At 41.5% G+C, this 22,277-nt stretch overlaps 1 protein-coding gene across 4 annotated transcripts in view; it reads left to right on the top strand.

Moving 5' to 3' along the window:
• ASPSCR1 (ASPSCR1 tether for SLC2A4, UBX domain containing) overlaps positions 1 to 22,277 on the top strand; it is a 90,961-nt gene that overhangs the window by 10,403 nt on the left and 58,281 nt on the right. For all 4 annotated transcript variants that reach the window (XR_014491365.1, XR_014491366.1, XR_014491367.1 and 1 more), the window contains exon 4: positions 14,179 to 14,279. Coding sequence is in view for 1 of the 4 variants with exons in the window: in XM_083353947.1 (XP_083210073.1) it covers positions 14,179 to 14,279 (101 nt within the window). In the remaining 3 variants the exon portion in view is untranslated. The remainder of the gene's footprint in view (positions 1 to 14,178; positions 14,280 to 22,277) is intronic.

The raw sequence follows: 22,277 nt of genomic DNA, 5'->3' as shown, positions 1-22,277 counted from the left end.
TCTCTCTCTCTCTCTCTGTGTGTGTGTGTGTGTGTGTGTGTATGCATATAAATTATTTAAATCAACCACAATGCTTCTTAAAAGACTGTATAAAAGCATCCTTTAATCTCTACAGAATATATTAATTTTACTTTTCATTTTTTGTCCCTTCTTATTAATACAGTTTAATGTATTAAATTGTATTAATACATTAATTCAGAGAAAGAGAAAGAAAAGAATGGAGGTAACATAGCAACAGCAGAATTCCAGTTTTTAAAGTAATGTTCTATTATAGTTAGTTCAATTATAGTCATGTTTTTACACAACCTGGAAACAAGCATGTGCTGTTTCTGCCAGTAGGTGGTATTAACAAACCTGGCTGATTGCATTGTAGTTTGCTTATGTGGAAATTAGAAAATCTGATTCTTGTGTTAATAAGCCAGAGTTTGAAATCATACTTTCCCTTGGCTTAAAACTTTGATTTATCTGGGAAGGAGTAAGTTAGCACTCTTGATTATCATTTCTAAAAAATGAATGGGTCTGTCCTGACTTATTAATGAGAGAAGCCAGTCAAGCAAGCATGTGCTGTTGTATGTGAATGTCACTGTGTTTCTCAATGTATTCTTAAAATCTGTGAGCCTGAATATTCAATATTGCTTTTTATGTATGGCTAAATTAAATATTCCTTGCTGCCATTTTGTATTTAAGAGGATTTTGGATTTCCAGACCTTCAGTGTGAAATCATTATGAACATTGTCAGGAGTAAAAGCCAAATCTATGGCACATGATCAGATTTGTGGCACATAGCTTATGTTTACTATTGAAATTAGATATTTCTGATGAGTGAATTATAAAATATTCCTTGATTTATTTTCTGTCAGAAAGATATAAATAGAAAACACCATAACTTCATCATATGACTGTTATATCTTTTTATATCTAGAAGTGGGTATATTTAATCATAAGCTTCTATCTTGAAAGAACTATAACTGATCTTATTATTGAATATTTATTTAAAATATTGTGTATATTTGTTTTCATTTCTAAATCTAACAGAATTATTTTTAAAAAAATAGTAAAAGTTTATTTTAAATCACTTTTGGAAATCACATACTTTTTTACACTCCAGTTGTGCTTTGCAGGGATAACCCAGCAGCTTTGATTAAGGTAAATAATAATAATAATAATAATAATAATAATAATAATAATAATAATAATAATAATAATAATAATAATAATTTTATTTATATACCGCCCTTCTCCCGAAGGACTCAGGGCGGTGAACAGGGCAGAGATATAAAAAATACAAAAATACAAAAGTTAAAAAATATTAAACATATGCCCAAGCTAAAAACAGTAAATACATATATTAAAAATGACAATAAAAAACCCAACCCATCCCCCATCAGGCCAAGCCGGCTTGTTCAAATAAATAGTGTCTTGAATAGTGTGTTTTCAAATTTCAGCATATGAAATAAGGTTGGAGGACTACATCTCAGGGCGGTGAACAGGGCAGAGATATAAAAAATACAAAAATACAAAAGTTAAAAAATATTAAACATATGCCCAAGCTAAAAACAGTAAATACATATATTAAAAATGACAATAAAAAACCCAACCCATCCCCCATCAGGCCAAGCCGGCTTGTTCAAATAAATAGTGTCTTGAATAGTGTGTTTTCAAATTTCAGCATATGAAATAAGGTTGGAGGACTACAAATTCCACGCCACATCTTGTTAACTAGTTTTCTTTCCCTGGAGAAGCTCCTCCCAGCATCCTGATCTAAAGATGCTCCATCAGACAAGAGAACTGAAAAGTGGGTGGAAGCACTAACCGCAAACAGATTGTTCCTCAAAGTTCACACCATAGCTCAGCCAATTTAGCTGTATCCATGACTTCAATAAGGGAAGAGACAGGAAAGTTCATTTCCATATGCACACTTAATTAGTTTGGAACCATCTGAATATTGTAAATGTCATCCATAATAGCTTTGGATAAATTGAAAGATTTCCAATATGTTTATTTCATCTGGCACTTTTGTGGATGCTAGTTGGCTAAAATAGAAGACTGCACATTGTTCTTGGAATAAGCTCTTTAATTATAAGGTAAAGGTTCCCCCGCACATGCGTGCTAGTCGTTTCCGACTCTAGGGGCCAGTGTTCATCTCCGTTTCAAAGCCGAAGAGCCAGCGCTTGTCCGAGGACGTCTCCGTGGTCATATGGCTGGCATGACTAGATGCCAGAGGCGCACGGAACGCTGTTACCTTCCCACCGTAGTGGTCCCTATTTTTCTACTTGCATTTTTACGTGCTTTTGAACTGCTAGGTTGGCAGAAGCTGGGACAACTAACAGGCACTCACTCTGTTACGCGGCACTCGGGATTTGACCCGCCAAACTGCTGACCTTCTGATCGACAAGCTCAGCGTTCTAACCCACTTAGCCCGCTTAGCGTTCTAACCCACTTAGCCACCACTTTCTTTGATTATAGTAGATGTAAATTCAAGATAAACTGAATTATGCTGTTAAATACTTATCTGTACACAGTTACTATAGTTTCTTTAAGTATACCATAATAATCATGGACCTGGTCAAACTTATTCAAGGGCCAAACTAATTGATAGTGGTGAGCAAACATCGCATATTGGATCTGGTTTTTCCCTTAAGTCAGTGATGTTGTGATATGTATTTAGGGTCCTGTGCTATGGATGGATCGTTCCCTCTTGGTTTAGAGTTCTATGGAAGTGAAGCCTTTTCACTCAGCTCATTCCAGGTGCCTGGTGGATTCTATGCAGTTTTCAGAGGGAGCTTGGGCATTTTCCTGAAACTCTGGTGTATGTTTTGGTAGAGGACCTTTTTGTGGTTTGCAATGAGCACATGGCAAGTGAACCAGATTGTGTCTGTACGTGTATGTGGATCTCGTACAATACCATGGTTTACTGAGGGTGTCCAAGAGATGAAGTGACAATTCCTAGGGTGCATCTGGATAAAGAAAAAATGAAGCCAACTGAGCACAAGTAGGAGCCTTCATTGGGATGAACTACTCCACTCTTAACTGTGTGTGCAGATAACTGGCTGGCCACCCTTTTTTGGGTGGTCAGATCACTCCTTGATAAGGAGGAACCATATGAACTCTTCCAAGACCATTGAGAAGAACATTCTCACCATTTGTCAGACAAAGATGCTCAACTTTGCTTAGTATTCCCGCTGGGTAGATCCTTTGGAAAATATGTCTAATCCCTGTTATCAAGGAGGAGTTTGAATTGGTCAGTCCTGAGCAAGTGGATGGGATCCTTACAGCTATAAGCCCAGCCACCAATGTTCTGGGGTCTCATGCTTTTTCTGGTTGATCAAGGCTTCTTGGGAGGTTGCTTATCTCTCCCATTCTTTTTCTCCCCAATGTCATAGCATTGGGCTGCAGCAGGTAAGACCCCCCCCCCACGCACGCATGTGCACACACACAATCACACAAACATGTGCGCAGGTTCTGGGAGAAGTGAGCTGAGAGCCATGCAGAGGCCCTTCAGGAGCAGAGACGACAGGAGGAGGGGTTGAAATGGGAAACCTCTGCCCAGAGACTCTGGCAGCTTAAAAAAAAATGTGCGGAGCAGTGGCTTTCCTTTTTGTCCACCCTCCCCTCCGTTGCCTTCACGCCAGGATTGACACTACACCTGCCAGAAGGGCAGTTTTGCTTCCAACCCCCCCTCCCAATGCCAGAAACTGCGCACCACTGCCGTTCACCTGCCATGTCCCCCCGACAGCCCCTGTGATCGCCTATCGCACATTGGCAGTCAGAAGACTCATGGCCTAAAGGTCCCATTCTGTCTCCTCCATGCTCAGGAAGGGGTGAGGGGAGGGGGAGAGATTGGCAGTGTTGCTGGTGGCCATGCTGCCACCAGCTGTGGCTTTCCCAGTCGGGGGCAGGGCGGTCCCATTGAAAGGTAAGCCTTGCAGGCTGTGACCAAGGCATGGAGGCGCTGTGCAGAGGAAGGCGAACGGCAGCCCCAGCAGCAAGAAGGGCCGCTGAAAAGAGCAGAGTCTGTATATGTGCCTGCTACAAGATCACCCGGCAGCCATGCTCTCCATTCCTTGAATCAGCTGTAGTGTGCCATGGAGAACCTGGCTGACACAGGCAAGGCAGGCGCGCACACAGACTCTGCTGTTTTCAGCAGTGCTTTGGTGCCTGGCCCAGCAAAGTGAAGCTGGGTGTGGTGAGGCGAGGCCTAGCAAAGCAGAGCCAGACGAGGAGAGGCCCAGTAAAGTGGGGCATGGCCAGGCGTGACAGGATGAGGCCAGGAGGGGCGGGATGGGGTGAGGCAAATGAGCTGCAACTGCTGCTGCACACCACCAGTCCCCGAGCGCTCGCCGCTTCATGTGCGTGCAACGGGAGGGAGCCCAGCCAGGTTGGGGTGGGCCAGGGCTGGGGCAGTGGGAGCCGGTCCCTTGCCATTTCTGGAACAGCTCCAGGGGTCACATCTGGGCCCCCGCCCGTGGGTCTTGTGTTTGACATGTCTGCTGTAATCAGTTTACAGAGTCAGCATAATGTCCCCAACACTCTGGGTCCTCGTTTTACACACCTCGGAAAGATGGAAGGCTAAGTCAATCTTGAGCTGGTCAGGATTAAATTCCCGGCAGTGAGCAGAATTAGCCTGTAGTACTGCATTTTAACTACTGCACCACCACGGCTCCTATGTGGGCTGCTCATCCTTGAGATTGGATAGAGTAAGATTGGATAGAGTAAGCATGCTACAGGTCCTTTTTCTTAAGTGTTGATATTTAGTGGAAATTAGGAAGCATATCTTCTGGAGCAGACACTGTTCTGTGGAACACCCTTCTCCCTGGGATCTGCCAGGCCCCTATACCTTTATTCTATCAGTTTATTTAATAAGAAGGCCCAGATTCCTAGTTCCTGATACGGTTAACTTTTGTTACAGGTAGTCCTCGATTAATGACCGTTCATTCGGTGGCTGTTTGAAATTGCAATGGCAATGACTAGAGTTATGACCCCTGCTTGAAGTTAGAATTATTACAGTGCCCCTGTAGTGGTATGGTCAAAATTTGAGTACTTGGCAGCACACCCACTCTTCCAATGATGGGGATGTTATAATTCCCCCCTACCCCCCCCCATCTGCCAGACCCTCCTATCTAGACCACCCTGAACAGCAGCAGTGGATGGCAGCTCTGAGGCTGGGCTTAAAGGAGCAGCCTGGGCCTCAGTTTCAGCCCTAGCAATTCCACTGCCACTCAGAAAGTCTCCCTCAGGCCATCCTCAAGGTGAGATTACCTCCATAAGGATCCATTGCAAGCTACCTACCTTCAGAGAGTAGTCTTTTCCTGTTGAGTACGTGGCCTATCAAGGCAGTCCCAGGTGTCTTGATGCGGCTTGGGGGCGTTTCTTGTGCAACCTCTGCAATTTCTAAAAAAAAATGCATGAAATCACACAGCCCTCTCGTACAACTTCCGCAGGGGCCACATGAGAGCAAGTTCTATTCTTGCTTGGCCTTGCTTGGCTTCCAAAAACCATTCAAGAATGGAGTGTGTTTTTGTGCAACGTTTGGAGACTGTGGAGGCCATGTAAAAATGATACTTGTGTGGCCTCTGGAAGTTTTGCAAGGGGACCTCTGGAAATTGCACAGCCTCCAGAATTTATGAAAATCGCATGAAAACATGCTCCATTTTTGCATGATTTTTCAGTCTTTCTGCAAGGCCTTTCTATCCCAGAGGGGGCAGGGGAACTAGCCCTCTTATGTCCGAGAAAGGAAACTCTCCAAGCTTTGTTTCCTTCAGTGCTTCGTGCCAGTTTCCCTTCCCACACCCTGGGCTAGAAAGTCTTTTTAACTTTCTAGAGCACAGCAGGGAAAGAGAGCTAGGACTGGAACCAGAAAAGGAAAGAGCTCAGATCGTTGGGATCTCGGCTTCCTTTCTCCATCCCAGTGCCCAGGTTGTTTTCACAGAAGGAACTGCCTGCCCTCTTTCGGCAGGCAGCTCTTTCTGTGCCACTTACAATGGCAAGTCGAGGACAACCTATAGAACATACAGTGCCAGAATTGGCAAACAGACAGAAGATTGACAGAGTGTATTATGAATATTAGCTGGTAGTCAGAGTGTATGATGATCTTTTTTTGTAAGTGCCTAAAAACCTGACTGTATCAGTCGTCTTGGGGCCCAAGTGGGGAACAGCACAGTGAGGGTGGTTGATTGAGTAATAACAGATCCCCCCTCCCTCCCCCCTGACTTTTGAATTAGTTGTAAGACAGTGAAAGTTGAGAGTCCTGTATTGACTGGACATTCACAGATGGAAAGGTCAGACAATAATTTACCCCTTAATCAGTGTTGTTTTTCCATCTTCGTAAACTTAGAAATTAATTGACATGTTTTTCTATTTTCTGGATTAAGTTTTAATAAATAGCTTGGAATTTTTGTAAAGTTTTTGTTGCCTAAATGTGTATTTGTGACATTCTTGGCTTTGAACGTTTGCCTGAAAAATGATGTAATTGGCAGAATAGGTTTTTGGGCGTGCATCTCGTGGTCTAGTGATGTCAGCTGTCAACACTTTTATAGAGCCAACAATAATCTGAAAGCTGTTCTTGGGCAGGGAAGGCATTGGGCTAGCCCACAGGTCGGCAACCTGCGGCTCCGGAGCCGCATGCGGCTCTTTGAGCCGTCTCTTGCGGCTCCCAGCCGCCCGGTGCGCGCGCACCTCTTCCAACGGGCAGTGGTGCGCGCGCACCTCTCCAAATGGAGAGTGGCACCGCCCGTTTGGAGAGGTGCACGCGCACCTCCCCGAATGGGCGGAGGTGCGCGCGCACCTCCCCAAACCTTTGGAGAGGTGCGCGCGTACCTCCGCGCGAATGGGCAGCGGTGCCGCTCTTTCAGGAAGCCCGCCGCGGCCCGTCTGTGAAGCTGCCGAAAGCGGCAGCTTAGCAGACGGGCCGCGGCAGCTTCCGCAAAGAGCGGCGCCCCTGCCCATTCCGAGAGGTGCGCGCGCACCTCTCCGAACGACCGGAGTTGCGCGCGCACCTCCCCAAACCTTTGGGGAGGTGCGCGCGTACCTCCGCGCGAACGGGCAGCGGTGCCGCTCTTTCAGGAAGCTGCCGCTTTCGGCAGCTTCCTGAAAGAGCGGCGCCGCTGCCCCTTCGCTTTCGCAGCTTCCTGAAAGAGCGGCGCTGCTGCCCCTTCGCACGGAGGTACGCGCGCACCTCCCCAAAGGTTTGGGGAGGTGCGCGCGCAACTCCGGTCGTTCGGAGAACGGGCAGCGGTGCCGCTCTTTCAGGAAGCTGCCGCTTTCGGCAGCTTCCTGAAAGAGCGGCGCCGCTGACCCTTCGCTTTCGGCAGCTTCCTGAAAGAGCGGCGCCGCTGCCCCTTCGCTTTCGGCAGCTTCCTGAAAGAGCGGCGCCGCTGACCCTTCGCTTTCGGCAGCTTCCTGAAAGAGCGGCGCCGCTGACCCTTCGCTTTCGGCAGCTTCCTGAAAGAGCGGCGCTGCTGCCCCTTCGCACGGAGGTACGCGCGCACCTCCCCAAAGGTTTGGGGAGGTGCGCGCGCAACTCCGGTCGTTCGGAGAGGTGCGCGCGCACCTCTCGGAATGGGCAGGGGCGCCGCTCTTTGCGGAAGCTGCCGCGGCCCGTTTGCTAAGCTGCCGCTTTCGGCAGCTTCACAGACGGGCCTTGGCGGGCTTCCTGAAAGAGCGGCACCGCTGCCCATTCGCGCGGAGGTACGCGCGCACCTCCGTTCGTTCGGAGAGGTGCGCGCGCACCTCTCGGAATGGGCAGGGGCGCCGCTCTTTGCGGAAGCTGCCACGGCCCGTCTGCAAAGCTGCCGAAAGCGGCAGCTTTGCAGACGGGCCGTCGCCATCGGGCAACCGGGAACCGGTTCCATCTCATTTTTTTAAAAATGGCAGCCGCGTGCGTCCGCGCATGCGCAAAAAACCTTTTTGCGCATGCGCGTGCATGGACACACGCACGCGGCTCCCTCTTTTTTTAATTTGTGATGGAACCGGTTCCCAGTGGCTCTTTTTCTTTTTTAGGTTGCCGACCCCTGGGCTAGCCTTATTAGTGAAGGATGTAAGTACTTTGGTCCTTCTGAGTGGTGACTGATGTGATGCTCTTGTTTCCCATGAGCATCAAATTGCTTCTACCAGGTCACTCTCTTAGCTATCCTATAAGAATGACATCAAAAACATCCTGCCAGCAAAAACATGGTGTATATGAAATTTTGTAGCATCTAGGGTTTACTTTGAAAACTCTTGTCAACATTTTAGAAAGATTTAGTTGTGTCTGTCTTTTTCTTCAGATCCTTGAATTATTTGTGGAATAATATCCAATTATGGTGGCTCTGTACTCTTGCTCTTTAGATCAGGGATTTTCAACTTTTTCACCCATCGTACCACTTTTAGGATATGGCAACATCTGAGTACCACCAGTCTCCTAGCAAGGTGTCAAAAATTTGATGACCAAAAAAAAAGAGGAAAAAATGTGATGAAGTACAGGTAGTCCTCGACTTACAACAGTTCGCTTACTGACTGTTCGAAGTTACAACAGCACTGAAAAAAGTGCCCCCCAAGCCACAGCCAACTAAGACACCTGCCTGCCCGCCCAGCGGCACTCTTCCTCCTGTCCGAGGTTTTCATTATTGTGAGCATTTCTGTTGAGGATTGGCAGCGAGGGTGGTGTTCTGTACCAGCCTGCTACCGGCCCTGCAGAAAAGGCAGGGACAACCCCTTTTACAAGAAGGCAAGAGGCTGGAATTACGCCTGTCAAATTTATTGCTACAAAAACAAATAGAACAAGACACAAACCAAGAAACAGGAGCTTTTCAAGCGGTTGCCTTCAGCAAACCAGCCCTCCCACGCATTCCCCCTTAAATACAGTTCAGGGCGTGGCTTCTCTCTGCCTCCTTCCGAGGAGCCCCATTGCCTTCCTCTGTTTACTCCGGATTGACTGCCTCCTGCGTCGGGCGTCCTTGAACAGGGCCAGCTGTGGGTCATCTTCATCCACGCTGTCAGGCTCACACAGCTGGGTCTGCGTCGTGACCAGATGAGAGGGGCCTGGCTGAGGACTCTCATCAAGCTCTTCGACACCCCCCCTCCTCCTCCTCTGAGTCATCCGACCCAACTGCCGAACCCACAGGCTGACCCTGAATCACAACAGGTGGAGGGGTTGATTCCACCCGTCTGCTGGATGGTTGCAGCAGGTTTTGGTCACTTGACATGACCCTGGGACACTGTGACCGTCATAAATATGAATCAGTTGCCAAGCATCTGAATGTAAATCACAAGACCCTGGAGATGCTGCAATGTTCCAGCTGATCAGCACTTCTTCTGGGCTCAGCAGAAGCACCGGGATCAGCACCGAGCTCCAGCTGCAGCCTGGCGTTGATCCTAGTGCTTCTGCTGGGCCCTGACAGCCCCGAAGAAATGCTGATCCTGGTGCTTCCGCTGAGTCCTGACAGCCCTGCAGCTCCAGCCATCTTTTGCTCAGGCTTGTGCGGTGCTGCCACTGGTTCAGCTCATTCCTCTCCCCCACTACTTTTCTAGGATGGTCACGTACCACCTGCCAGGTGCCAATGTACCACAGGTGGTACCCGTACCACTGTTTGAAAAGCCCTGCTTTAGATTCATTTGATGTTTTAAGTATTTTTTTAAAAAAAATACCAAACTGACTCAGAATCAAAACCCAGGGTGCAAATTTACACTTATATTCTCTCTGCTACTAGGAATTGCTACTTGTTTCTGAACATTTGTAAGGGTCTTCTGGCAACTTATACCTATTTTATAGCTCATAATTTCTGACTTAATTTATTAGCATCAAGGTGGGTCCTCTGTTTGTTGCTGTGTTGAGCTATATAATTCATTAACCTCATCTCGCAAAGCCAATGGTAAGGAATGCTTGGAGTTGTAATTCAGTAACCTCCTAGAGAACCACAGATTTTCAACTGTAGTATAGATGATATTAAAACAGGAAAAAGTTATATTCTCTGCATTTTTTTAAACAGAACATCAGTATATCCAAATTAGTGTATCCTCAAAAGTAGCAAATATAATTCTGATCTGCTTTGTTTATCCTTTTTGTCCATATGAAAGATAGAAGATGGCATATATAAATTGTTACCTCTACTTATTGTTAATTTGAAATATATCATTATACAGCTACAATATGTAGACTAGTTTTGACTCCAAAATCAGTATCAGAAAAATAAGTTTTTTATAACATTACATTCAGCCAGACGTTTTGCCAAATCCAGAACTCAAGTGAATACAGTTAAAACATATTAAACATTATGTGATTTATATTGCTTAAAAGATATTTGAGGATCTAGACCAGGGGTGTCAAACACAATTTCATTGAGGGCCGCATCAGCATTGCGGTTGCCCTCAGGGGGCCGGGTGGGTATGGCCAGGGTGGGCATGGCCTACTGGGTGGGCGTGGCTAGAGTGCGTATGGCCTACTGGGTGGGCGTGGCCAGCTCTACATCATTCGCATCGAGGGTGCCTATGGGGGCCTGGGCAGGAGTGGGACAGATCTGGGGGTCTCTGGAGGAAGGAGGGTCTCTGGGCCAGGGCCAAGGCAGTGGGGGCCGTTCCCTCACTTGTTTCCAGGATGGCGTCACGGGCCGCATGAAACCACTTTGCGGGCCACATCCGGCCCCCGGGCCTTGTGTTTGACATGTCTGATCTAGACTCTAGGAATGTTTTTTCCGTACTAGACCAGGAATAAAAGCAAAGTTGGGCTCCAAAGTAAAAGACAAACTGTCTTGGATACAGATAACATAGATTAACATGACTATTACCAGATCTGTTTATTAAAAATATGTTGTCACAGGCTTACACATGACACAAATAATATGCTAATGTGATTTTTTTAATTCTAATCAGAGAAAAGTTCTTTGGATGGGGATAGATACCACATTTTTATTCATTGATATGGATTGACAACCATATGGTTAATTTGGTGTGATGTGTACCTCTGAAGGGAATAAAAATGGTCTCCCCAAGTGTTTATATAGTAACAATAATAATAACTTTATTGTCACTTTCAATGTACACTAATCGACATACATTAAAATGAAATTTCGTTGCATTCAGCTCTCAAAGGGTCACCTTATATTATTTTCCATACTATTATGCTTTAATATGACTCGTAGCATTTTATTAATAACAATAACAGAATAAAATAGAGCTAGAGTAATAAATAAAATAATCTAGCAATATGTCTTCCATAGATGTCTCACTCTCAGTTGTGGCAACCAGGGCCCAAATGCTGTGTTGAAGAAAAACTCTCTATAGCCTTTTCTGAATAAATTCTATTTGCACAAATTAACAATCTAAAGAACAACTGATTTGTATTCTGGAGGAATCCTAGCCAAACTGGAATGAGTAGAACCTTTCTTGGAATGAATATATGGATGGTTCTCTTTGAAGGAGCTAGACCCGTAGCAACTAAGCCAATTGGATTCTAACAGCATTGTGGTTGATTGTCACAGTGTGACAGGATTCTTTTTGAACTGGAGTTATAGTTTGTTCTTCATTGGTAGCAATTGACACAGAAAACAAGACAGTTCAGAGCTTTATACTTTTAACTATAAACAGTGGCTTATATTTTACAGCAGATATTTACAACACAATACTTGTGTTCATCCAATGCATGGTTTCCTGCTGTCTCCCTCTATTCCCTCCTCTACACACACACACACACACACACACACACACACACACACACACGGAGGGGGAAGGAAGGAAGGAAGGAAGGAAGGAAGGAAGGAAGGAAGGAAGGAAGGAAGGAAGGAAGGAAGGAGAGGGAGCAGGAGGGGCTGGAATTTACTCTAACGTACTTGGAACTGCTTGACTTTTCCCAGACAAATACGGTACCTACTGTTTCCCCAAGTCCCTTCTATACAGTCTTGGGTGGAGCTCTGGGTCTTTCCTTCTTCCAGGGAAGCCACCCATGGACCTTTCTTCTCCCTCTCCTCCTAGTTGATCCTTTGTGCTGTTGCAGTCTTTGAAATGTGTTCTGAATTAAGACAATTAGCTTGGCTTTTTGAAGCATTTATTATAATTTACCTATTTTTATTCATTAAATTTTATTTTATTATTTCTGGTTTTAATTTTAGTTTTATGTAGTGTTGTAAACCTCTGCAATTGGCAGATAACAGATTTAATTAATAAAATAAACAAATGTACCTGTTTGCAACTAGAAATATTCCTTTGTCCAGAATCAATTTGAGAAAAACCAATACGGCTCTTTGTTTAGCTCTCTAAAGAATTTTTTGTTGTTATGAATTTGGAAAGAGAAAATACAAATGGGTGATAAGCATGGGAAAAAGAACCTACAGTACAAGTGTGTTTAGAGCATGTTAACCAAGTATTTCAATTCCCAAAGAAGCAGATCTCAAGTTATGAAATTCATTAGGCAGTGGTGCCATTTGTAATCTCCTGTGTGCCATTTGTTATAGAGGGGTATAAGCTTATTGTGTTATGCAGAGCCCAATTGGCTCTTTTGGATCCCTTTAATCTAGATAAAGGTAAAGGTAAAGGTTCCCCCGCACATGCGTGCTAGTTGTTTCCGACTCTAGGGGCCGGTGCTCATCTCCGTTTCAAAGCCGAAGAGCCAGCGCTTGTCCGAGGACGTCTCCGTGGTCATGTGGCCGGCATGACTATTTATTTATTTATTTATTTGTTTTTATAAACCGCCCTTCTCCCGAGGGACTCAGGGCGGTGTACAGAATAAGATAGGCATACAGAATGAACCGTAGTGAAAAACAAACAATAGTAAAATACAAACTGGGACCCCAATAAGAGCTGTCAGGCCAGGCCGGACTGCTGGAACAGGTAAGTTTTTAATTCGCGCCGGAAGGTGTGGAGGTCGGGGGCCATCCGGATTTCGGTTGGCAAGCTGTTCCAGAGGGCTGGCGCACCCACTGAGAATGCCCTCCCCCTGGGGGCCACCAGCCGACATTCCTTGAGCGGTGGCACCCTGAGGAGGCCCTCTCTGTGGGAGCGCACAGGACGGTGGGGCGCTGACATTGGCAGAAGGTGCTCCCGCAGGTAGTCCGGACCCATGCCATGTAGGGCTTTGTATGTCATTGTCAGCACCTTGAACTTCACACGGAAGGCAACTGGAAGCCAGTGCAGCGCACGGAGGAGAGGTGTGATATGGGAGTAGACACCAAAGGCGCACGGAATGCTGTTACCTTCCCACCGTAGTGGTCCCTATTTTTCTACTTGCATTTTTACATGCTTTCGAACTGCTAGGTTGGCAGAAGCTGGGATGAGTAACAGGCGCTCACTCTGCTATGCGGCACTCGGGATTCGACCCGCCAAACTGCCGACCTTCTGATCGACAAGCTCAGCGTCCTAACCCACTGAGTCACCACGTCCCTTTTTAATCTAGATACTGGAGTTCAAATTTGTTGTAAGCTAGAATAATAGTACTTGAGTTCAAAAAAATATGGTAAGCTTGGAACCTTACTAAAATAACAGGTTATGTGGGTTTAAAATGACACTGTGTTCAGTGAAGCTTATAGTTGTAACTTAGTTTGACATTAGGTAAAGAAAATAAACCTTTAGAAAATGAAGTTGTTCAGATAAGATTTAAGATCTAATGAAAACAGTATGATGGAAGAATCTCTAAAGTTTCATTCTCAAAATCATTATTATGAATGTATACCAAGCTTGCTATTTTAGGATGATTCCCTGGAATAATTCTAAAAAAAAAAGGTTGAAATACATAAAATAACCCTGAAATTATGCAAAGAAATGAACTTAGTTCTCAGTTATCATAAGCTTGTCTCTATGAAAATTGTTCACTAATAAGGCACTTATCAAGCTTGACTATTGTGGAACAAATAGGTCATGGAGTAACATAATTCTCCTGCTGACACCTCCAGACATACTGGATGAGTAAAAATATTACCTTTCAGGTGCAATTTGAAATGAATTATTCCACAGTGGACTTTCTTTTATGTTTATTACTCTGCTAAGGCAGTAATAAAAATAAAACTTAATCCATGCTGTCAGCTATTGGTTTTAGAGATGTTGTTTATAAGTGTTAAATGCCACAAATACCTGCTGCTCTGAAGCATTAGTTGAAACCAACGACAGGGGCCAGATTTCTGTTAGCCAGATGTGATCTTGAACAAGTTTCATGAGCTGCTTTACTAATAGATGAGTTTGCGTATATCTTCAATACACATATATTTTATCTCCTAGATTCGGATTGCACTGCAATTGGATGATGGTTCTAGACTCCAGGACACATTTAGCTCCAGTCAGACCTTGTGGGATATTCTTCATCATTTTGCACAGACCAGGTGAGTGTAAGAATAAGAATCAAAGAAGAAACATGAACATACAATATTTAAAAACAAATGTTATGGGCAACCTAGATGTTGTAGAATGAGTATCTGCTGTTACTTCACTAAAATCTGTCTTAAAATACAGTCTAGGAATATAATTAGTTTCGCTTATAATCCTGCATTTATTGAACAGATTGTAGTAATGGCCACTACTTTGGATAGAATTTGATCATACTGTGATAAGAATATGCAATAAGATAGTCATGGAGCATCAATTCATTTACACTGAAGATGATCAAAATAATGTTCTCTTTAAAGAAATTGGTTGGTTTCACTATTTAAAACAAATGATTAAGCTAAAGAAATGGAAAGCTAATGTAAACTTTGAATTATTTTCTCAAAATCCATGTGGAAAGAACAGTATACTGTATTAGTTACACCAATAAAGGACCCTTCATCATTTTTTTCTGAATCTATAGACAAGCAGTAAAAAAGAAAAACAAATCTGGCTGAAACTATATAATAAACTAGACATATCACTCATTAGATCATCATTTCAGATATATTTCCTTACCTAAACAGAAACACAATGACCACAGGCACGCAAAAAATTGTTAGGACTGAGAATTCCCCTTTACCCTACACTTTTCTCTCTTCCCCTTTTCTCCCCTTATTTTCCCATTATCTTCATTTTTCTTTATATTTCTTTGTTTTATATTTTGATGAACTGATAAAATATTTGAACCGGCACATGGCTAGGAGAGAGGGACTAGCTCAGTGTCACTCACCTGCCTTTCTTGCCTAAGGTAGGTAAAATGCATACTAATCGATATTATTATATAACTTGGACCTTTTAATTTGGTGACCCTTCTTCCATGTTATGATATTCTAATCAATTATAATTACGTCAAAGTAGAAGTGAGAATGGTTTCCAACTTCCTGTCATCTTCCCCATTGAGTTTCTTTGTAGGAAGCTGGCAGGGAGCATCGGAAATCTTCCTTCTTTCCTTCCTTTGATTGTGGGAAACTGTCAGGGAGCTTGGGCAATCACCATTGAGTTTGCATTTCCTGTTGAGATACCCATTGACTTGGTGACTTGGAAATGATAATCACCTGACCATGACTGATCACAGTGGTCCAGCAGCATTGAAGTGGCCATAAATTTGCTGAATTTCAATCCCAAAGAGTCACGAGTCCTGAATTTTGAGTGCATTGTGTAAGTTAACTCATTTGAGATACATTGATTTAGAAATTGTTGCCCTATGATGTACGTTTTTGCCCAACTGAAGATTACAAATAAAGAGACAACAGTTTCAGGGGTATAGAAAAGACACAAGTCTATCCGTTGATAGTTCAGTTGTCTTGTTTTGGTTTTGACATTGCGGCAGAACAGGTTCAGGAAGACGGGGCTCCATCTTTCACATTCGATTTCGCCCCACTGGGGACCCTGGAAAGGGTTGAAAGTCATCCCATAGAGGCGACGAGCAAGGAGGGGACCCTCATTAATCATGGGAGGGCGGCAGCCCTTCCGTTTGATCTGAGGAAATCCTCCAAACTGGCGGAGGAAAGACTGGCTACATTCATGTAGCCAATCAGAAGCTTCTGACAAACGAAGAAAATAAGTACCAACAAGCAACTTTTCAGCAACATGGTTGAAACTGGATGAGACTCTATCCTCTATGATTCTAAGACATTTTCCTGGAACAAAAATTGCCCAAAGCACCCTCCCCGATGAGAGAGACCCCATTCCCTCAGGAAAACAAAAGTGGCAAATTAATTGCTTAGGGGGAAAACAGAGAAAATTACAAGTTTAACTTGGAATTAATACACATGTATGGCTTTGAAATTTGGAGACTAACGTGCTTTTGAGACTTTTTTTTTTTAAAAAAAAGAGACTTGAAAACTGGTAATATAAATTTGGATTTAAAAAGCTGGAAAATGGCATTAATGACATCTAGTGGCAAATTACGGGACTATAATTTGTTATGCTCAAAGGAAACTTGGCTTGAAGCCCAGATTCAGATAAGACTCTTGCTGTTCTTGGAAACATTCACTTTTGAAGACTGCAGCTGGGTAAAGGGGAAAAAAAACCTCTTGGGCTGCTTATTGGTGTGGCAGAGACGATGAACTAACTACAAATATAAATATTAGCTGACTTTCAGAGCTGTGTTGTGGAACTATTTTCCTGCAGGAGAAACACACATCATTGCTTGAGATGATGGAATATTTATAAATCTTTGATTGATGAACAAGTTTTACTACAAAGACCACCTACAAAAAATAGAATGCATGTTCCATGCTCAGCTTTAAATGGTAATAAACCATCCCTAACACTTGTCCCCAAAGTCTTCAGTTTGATGTACCAGCAAGAAAATATTGATGAAGATCAGAAAGTAATTCTCTGCATGTTGAAATCAGTACAAGAGACTATTGCTTTAGCTTGTGATGAGACTAAAAATAACACAAAGGAGATAAAGGAACAATTTTCTAATCTAAATTTACAAACCCAGAAAATGACTACAAAGAAGGAACTAGCCACCCAGAAAATAGAAGGAAAACTAGAGGAAGCAGATCTAATGATGGAGGACCTAAAGGAAGGAACTAACGGACAGACTTAGACAATTGAAGAACTAGAAGCGATAATATCAGAAATGGAAAAAACATCTTACCAATCAAGAATTCAGAACACATTTGAGGAAAAAGAAGAACTGATTGAATGGAAGATAGAGCTGTTAGGAGAACTGTGGGGAATTGGAGAAGGAGGGAGGCTTTTTAATGAATCAATGGGCTGAGCATTCTTCCAAAAATATTTTAAACAAATGGTCTTTTTTATTCTAAACAATATACACAAAAACAGAGGAAGAATTACTTGATGATTCAAATGCATTGACTTGGAAAGTTAGTTGGCAAAGGAAGAAAGCTTAGAGGTTTTGACCCATTAAATGGGACATTATACTATTAGCTGTTTGAATGTGTTGGTGAATAGATAATTGCTAGAAATAGAGGTATTATTATAACTAGAAAGATAAGATTTGTAATTAAAATATTAGATTTTGGCATGAAGTAGTTTGAATAAGGGAAGCTTTTGGTTACCCAAATATAACTTACTTTGGAATTATAAACAATAGAGACATTTTGAACACTGATGGGAAATTAAAATTTAAAATAAAGCGAAAACAGGATACTTACTGATTGAACATAAGGATGTTAAGTGCAAATGTAATTAAGATATGTTTTGGTTAGAAAAGATATCTTAAACTGACATTATTGTTATTATTAGAAAAATGTAACAAAGATGTTGATATTTAATTGTATATTTACTAATAACAATAAGAATTGTATTTGCCTAATGTTAGAAAACAGGTACTACCGGAAGAAGAGAGGAAACATTTGATGGTGTAATATTGGATCTAGACTGAAGAAGTTAATATAGACCACTGAATTACTAATGGACCCAGGCAACACATTGTTTATTAAGTATTTGACTGTAAAACTAGAAAATTAATAAAATATTTGTAAATACATATGTCTTGTTATGTGTTAGAAAATACTGTATACAAAATACAGTTTGGTCTTCATTGGTTTCCCCTGTCATGGTTTATTATAATATTATTTTACACTTGTTTCATGCCTATGTAAGGTTCTCTCACTGTTATATTTCTCTGCCTGGGAATATTTATGTAGTCTTCAAAATTTTTAAACTGAAGCAGTTGGTATGTATTTCTTCCTCTTGATTCTTTTGGTTACAAAAGTATAATTGGATGATGTATGAAATGACTGGTAAGAGCAGAAAAACCACTAAACAAAGCAATCACCCTACTTTTCTGCCATTCTCGATTTTTATGCTTCACTAGTTGTTTACTTTTTCTCTCTAGTGTTAAACATCTCTGCTTATTGTATACTAATAATATACTAATATGTATATATTATGTACAACTTCTTAGGTTGTGATATACTGTAATCAAAAGGGGACATGAAGAACAGTTGTTCTGGAATTGAGGATATTTTCTCTTGCCTGTTGGAAGAGATTCTAGAGTGTTTCAATTCAATTATTGATTGGGCATTTCCAAGCATTTGAGGTGCTATTTTTTAAAGAAAGGCTTGATCGTTGCCCTCTTGTGTCTTTTAGGGTATTTTTTATAAAAGGATTTGCCTATGCTTCATATATTCTGTGAATTATAAAGCTTCTGTGATGGTTTGCCTCCCTCTTGCTGCAGCCTACATTTAGTGTTCTTTCTGTCTGAAGTGGATTCAAGACTCCTTAAAAACAAATGTCAAACTAATAGTCTGTACTTCACAGATGATTTGTTACTTAACTTTGTTTTTTGTGGCTTAGAAGGCTGAACTTCTTAAATTGTAAACAATTGTTGCAAATTATATTGAAGCATCTTTCTCTTCCTTCTCCCTCTTCCCCCCAAAACCACTTCTTAGCGGGCTTGCCTAATACTTAGAAAAGGACCATCACTGATGTGCATTTTTTGTCCCTCTTTGTTCTTTGATTGTGTGTGTGTGTGTGTGTGTGTGTGTGTGTGCTTAAATGGATCTTCTAGGTTCTCTTCTGTTTTAAAACACATTTACTATCACCCATGCGTTATGTTACAGAACTGTTTTATTGGTAGTTATTTGTTTCAGAATCGGAACTGTTCCAGAAATATCCCAGAAAGTCATTGACTCACTGTCAGAGTAGAACTTCCAAAGCTGAGATGATAGGACCATCAAGAAAGAATGGTTGAGCCAACTTGAACACTCACATGAATAACAACAAACAGATGACTGTTATTTCTTTGCCAACCTTTGATTTACAAATTTTTGTACTTTTCCCCTGACACATTCCAGATACAATTTCACAAATAATATTGTTTATGTCTAGTCAGTGAGTTGTGATTACATAGAGAATCTAATTTCAAATATCTCCAAAAGATGTCACTTATCTCTCTGTCCATGTGTTGGTTCATATTTTAATATGCTCACTAACAAACCATTGTGTAGAGTTTCCTTGGTAGAGGTTTTATCTTTTTGTCATTTAACAGTCTTTTAAATTTAGTCTCCACCACTGATCTGATAAATCACCTACTGTTTATCTAGCTCACATTTCCTATTCAGTAAACTTCAGCTGCATTTTACAAATTCTGTATTAATCCCTTTAATAAATTAGTGTCTTGTATGGAGTCAGTTCCTTGCTTGAAAACAGTTTCAGACTATGAGAAATTCCCCTTTCACAATTACATAATGCAGAATGCAATATTTTTATGTAGATGAGATTTTCTCTCCTCTCTCTACTGTTTTGCTTCACATCCATTCTGAAAAAGATTCCAGAAGGGCTGATAAAACATAACTATGCTAAAGGTCCACATCATCCAGTGTTATCTGCTAATACATAGTGATACTGGTGGGAAACAACTGGGCATGATAATAATATTCTGCTAATTCTGTTACTCAGCAACTGATATTTAGCTAGCTATCGCCTCTATTAGTGAAGGCCATATATAACTATCTTAATTAGAAGTTGTAAAATAAGAATTGTCTACCTTGAATTTGCCCAATCCCTTTAAGTAACACAAGTTAGCAACCCTCTCAACAACATATGCTAGTGTTTTCCATAATTTAACCGTGCTCTTTGTGAAGATCTTCCCAAAATTTAGCTGCCATTTAGTTTCATTGGAAAAGTGTGGATTAAAGAAAAGGACTGTGACAAGGACCTCCTGATTCAGACCCCCAAAGCATCATAACTTTCTTCATAGGGAAATTGCTTCAGCTCCGCAATCATCCTGCTCCATAATCACTTTAGGCTAAGCTTGATTTTTTTCTGCTCAGTTTCAACTGTATATTACCAAGTTCTTGGTTATGTAATGCAGGTAGACCTGACTTATGACCACAATTTAGTCCAAAATTACTGTTGTTAAACAAGACAAGTGGTTAAGGGAGTTTTGCCCCATTTTATGACCTCTTTTTGCCACAGTTGTTAAGTGAATCATGGTAGTTGTTAAGTTAATAGCATAGTTAAGTGAATCTGGCTTCCCCCGCTGACATTGCTTGTCAAAAGGTTGCAAAAGGTGATCACATGATCCCTGGACACTGCAACCATCATAAATACATGCCAGTTGCCGAGCGGCCAAATTTTGGTCATGTGACCATGAGGATGCTGCAGTAGTCATAAGTGTTAAATTGTGTCCGCTTGTGCATCACTAAGGCAGGGTAGGGTTACTTGAAATAAATCTAAGTCTAGAATAAGCACCCTTTTCAGAAATATTATTTAAAGTTCTCCTTTACTTCAAATTTAGCAAATGATTAAGGGTCACAACTAACTTTAGTTAGTTAGAAGACTGATTCCGGAATATTTGGAGATAAATGCATGTTCCGTGCTGTTGAACTTTTGGGTGTGCTTCAAAGGTACCTCATGAACATGAAAAGTTCATTTCAGAAATTCAGTTCAGTTTTTTTTTACCTTTTAATTAATTATAAAATGTAGTACAAGCTTAGAATATGCTGCTTTGTTAATGTGTATATGTTTTTCTTTGGATAGCTCTTATTTCTTTAAATTTATTCCATCCTTGTCTTTCATAGTTACATATTTTGATTTTTTGTGATGAAACTAAAGTTGGAAATCAAAGTGGTATTGCTCATCTACTATTACTCAGTAGTGTCAAGTAGTGCCTTGCACTTTATGCTAAGCAGCAAAGATGATTCCCATTTTTCTTTATCCTTGTCTTCACTTGTGATTGATTACATGATTTAAAATTGTAAGGACTCTTCGACATTAGTAAAGTTGCTTTTAATGACATCAGAAAATAGTTCAAATTTGGAAGAGCATTAAAAAGGTAAAGGTAAAGGTTCCCCCGCACATGCGTGCTAGTCGTTTCCGACTCTAGGGGCCGGTGCTCATCTCCGTTTCAAAGCCGAAGAGCCAGCGCTTGTCCGAGGACGTCTCCGTGATCATGTGGCCGGCATGACTAGACGCCAAAGGCGCACGGAACGCTGTTACCTTCCCACCATAGTGGTCCCTATTTTTCTACTTGCATTTTTACGTGCTTTCGAACTGCTAGGTGGGCAGAAGCTGGGACGAGTAACAGGCGCTCACTCTGTTACGCGGCACTCGGGATTCGACCCGCCAAACTGCCGACCTTCTGATCGACAAGCTCACTTGTAGCCAAAACAGTTGTTAGGACTCTTAAATATGATACGGAGACAGGTTACAATTTAAGAGAAAACAGATACAAAATATTTATAGGTGGTGTACTCCATTAGTAAATTGCCAAGATACATAAATCATATAGTAATAAATGATGGAACTCCTATGATACAGAAGGAACATTTTACAACATGTGATGGTCATGTAAGTATTGGAAAATTATACATAGTACTATTCAGAGAATTTTATAAACTAGTGTTGAGTTGAAACAACTTTATAAAAATTAGGCATAATAGGCATAGCTCCAGAAACATCAACCAAAAAAAAATCAGTTTGCTAAGATACATGTAGACAGCAACAGGGAAAATTTAGCACAACATTGGAAAAGGTATATGTTTCTGATGACACCAAATTGGGAACTTAAACTTGGAGAATGTGCAGCAATTAGAAAATTAATAGCGTATATTCACAGTAGAAGTTTGACTAAATTCAACCAAGAAAGGCTTCCATATATATTATATATTGCACAGTAAGGGAAATTTAAACAGTATGGTTTTTAAGTAAAAAAATAACTGATTAAAGAACTGAAGTTAAAATTATATGACCATTTTAAATGTTTATAAATATTGTATATCAGTTGAAGTAAACTAAAGGGAAGTTAGAATTTATTTTTTTCCAGTATTTTTCAGTAGAATTTTTTTCTTTAAATAATAAAACAGTGGAGATACTAGTATTCAGTGTGGAGATTTTAAAAAATCAATTAAATCCCTATCTATTTTGTTAAAAATAATGTATTCTGCTTTTTATGATTAATCCTTCATTTATTGAGCATCAACTATACAACTTTTGCAATTTCTCTGCCTACTAATTTTACATTTTTGTAT

The sequence above is a fragment of the Vipera ursinii genome, assembly GCF_947247035.1.
Source record: "Vipera ursinii genome assembly, chromosome: 2".
NCBI lineage: Eukaryota > Metazoa > Chordata > Lepidosauria > Squamata > Viperidae > Vipera > Vipera ursinii.
This window is presented reverse-complemented; position numbering and strand designations above follow the sequence as displayed.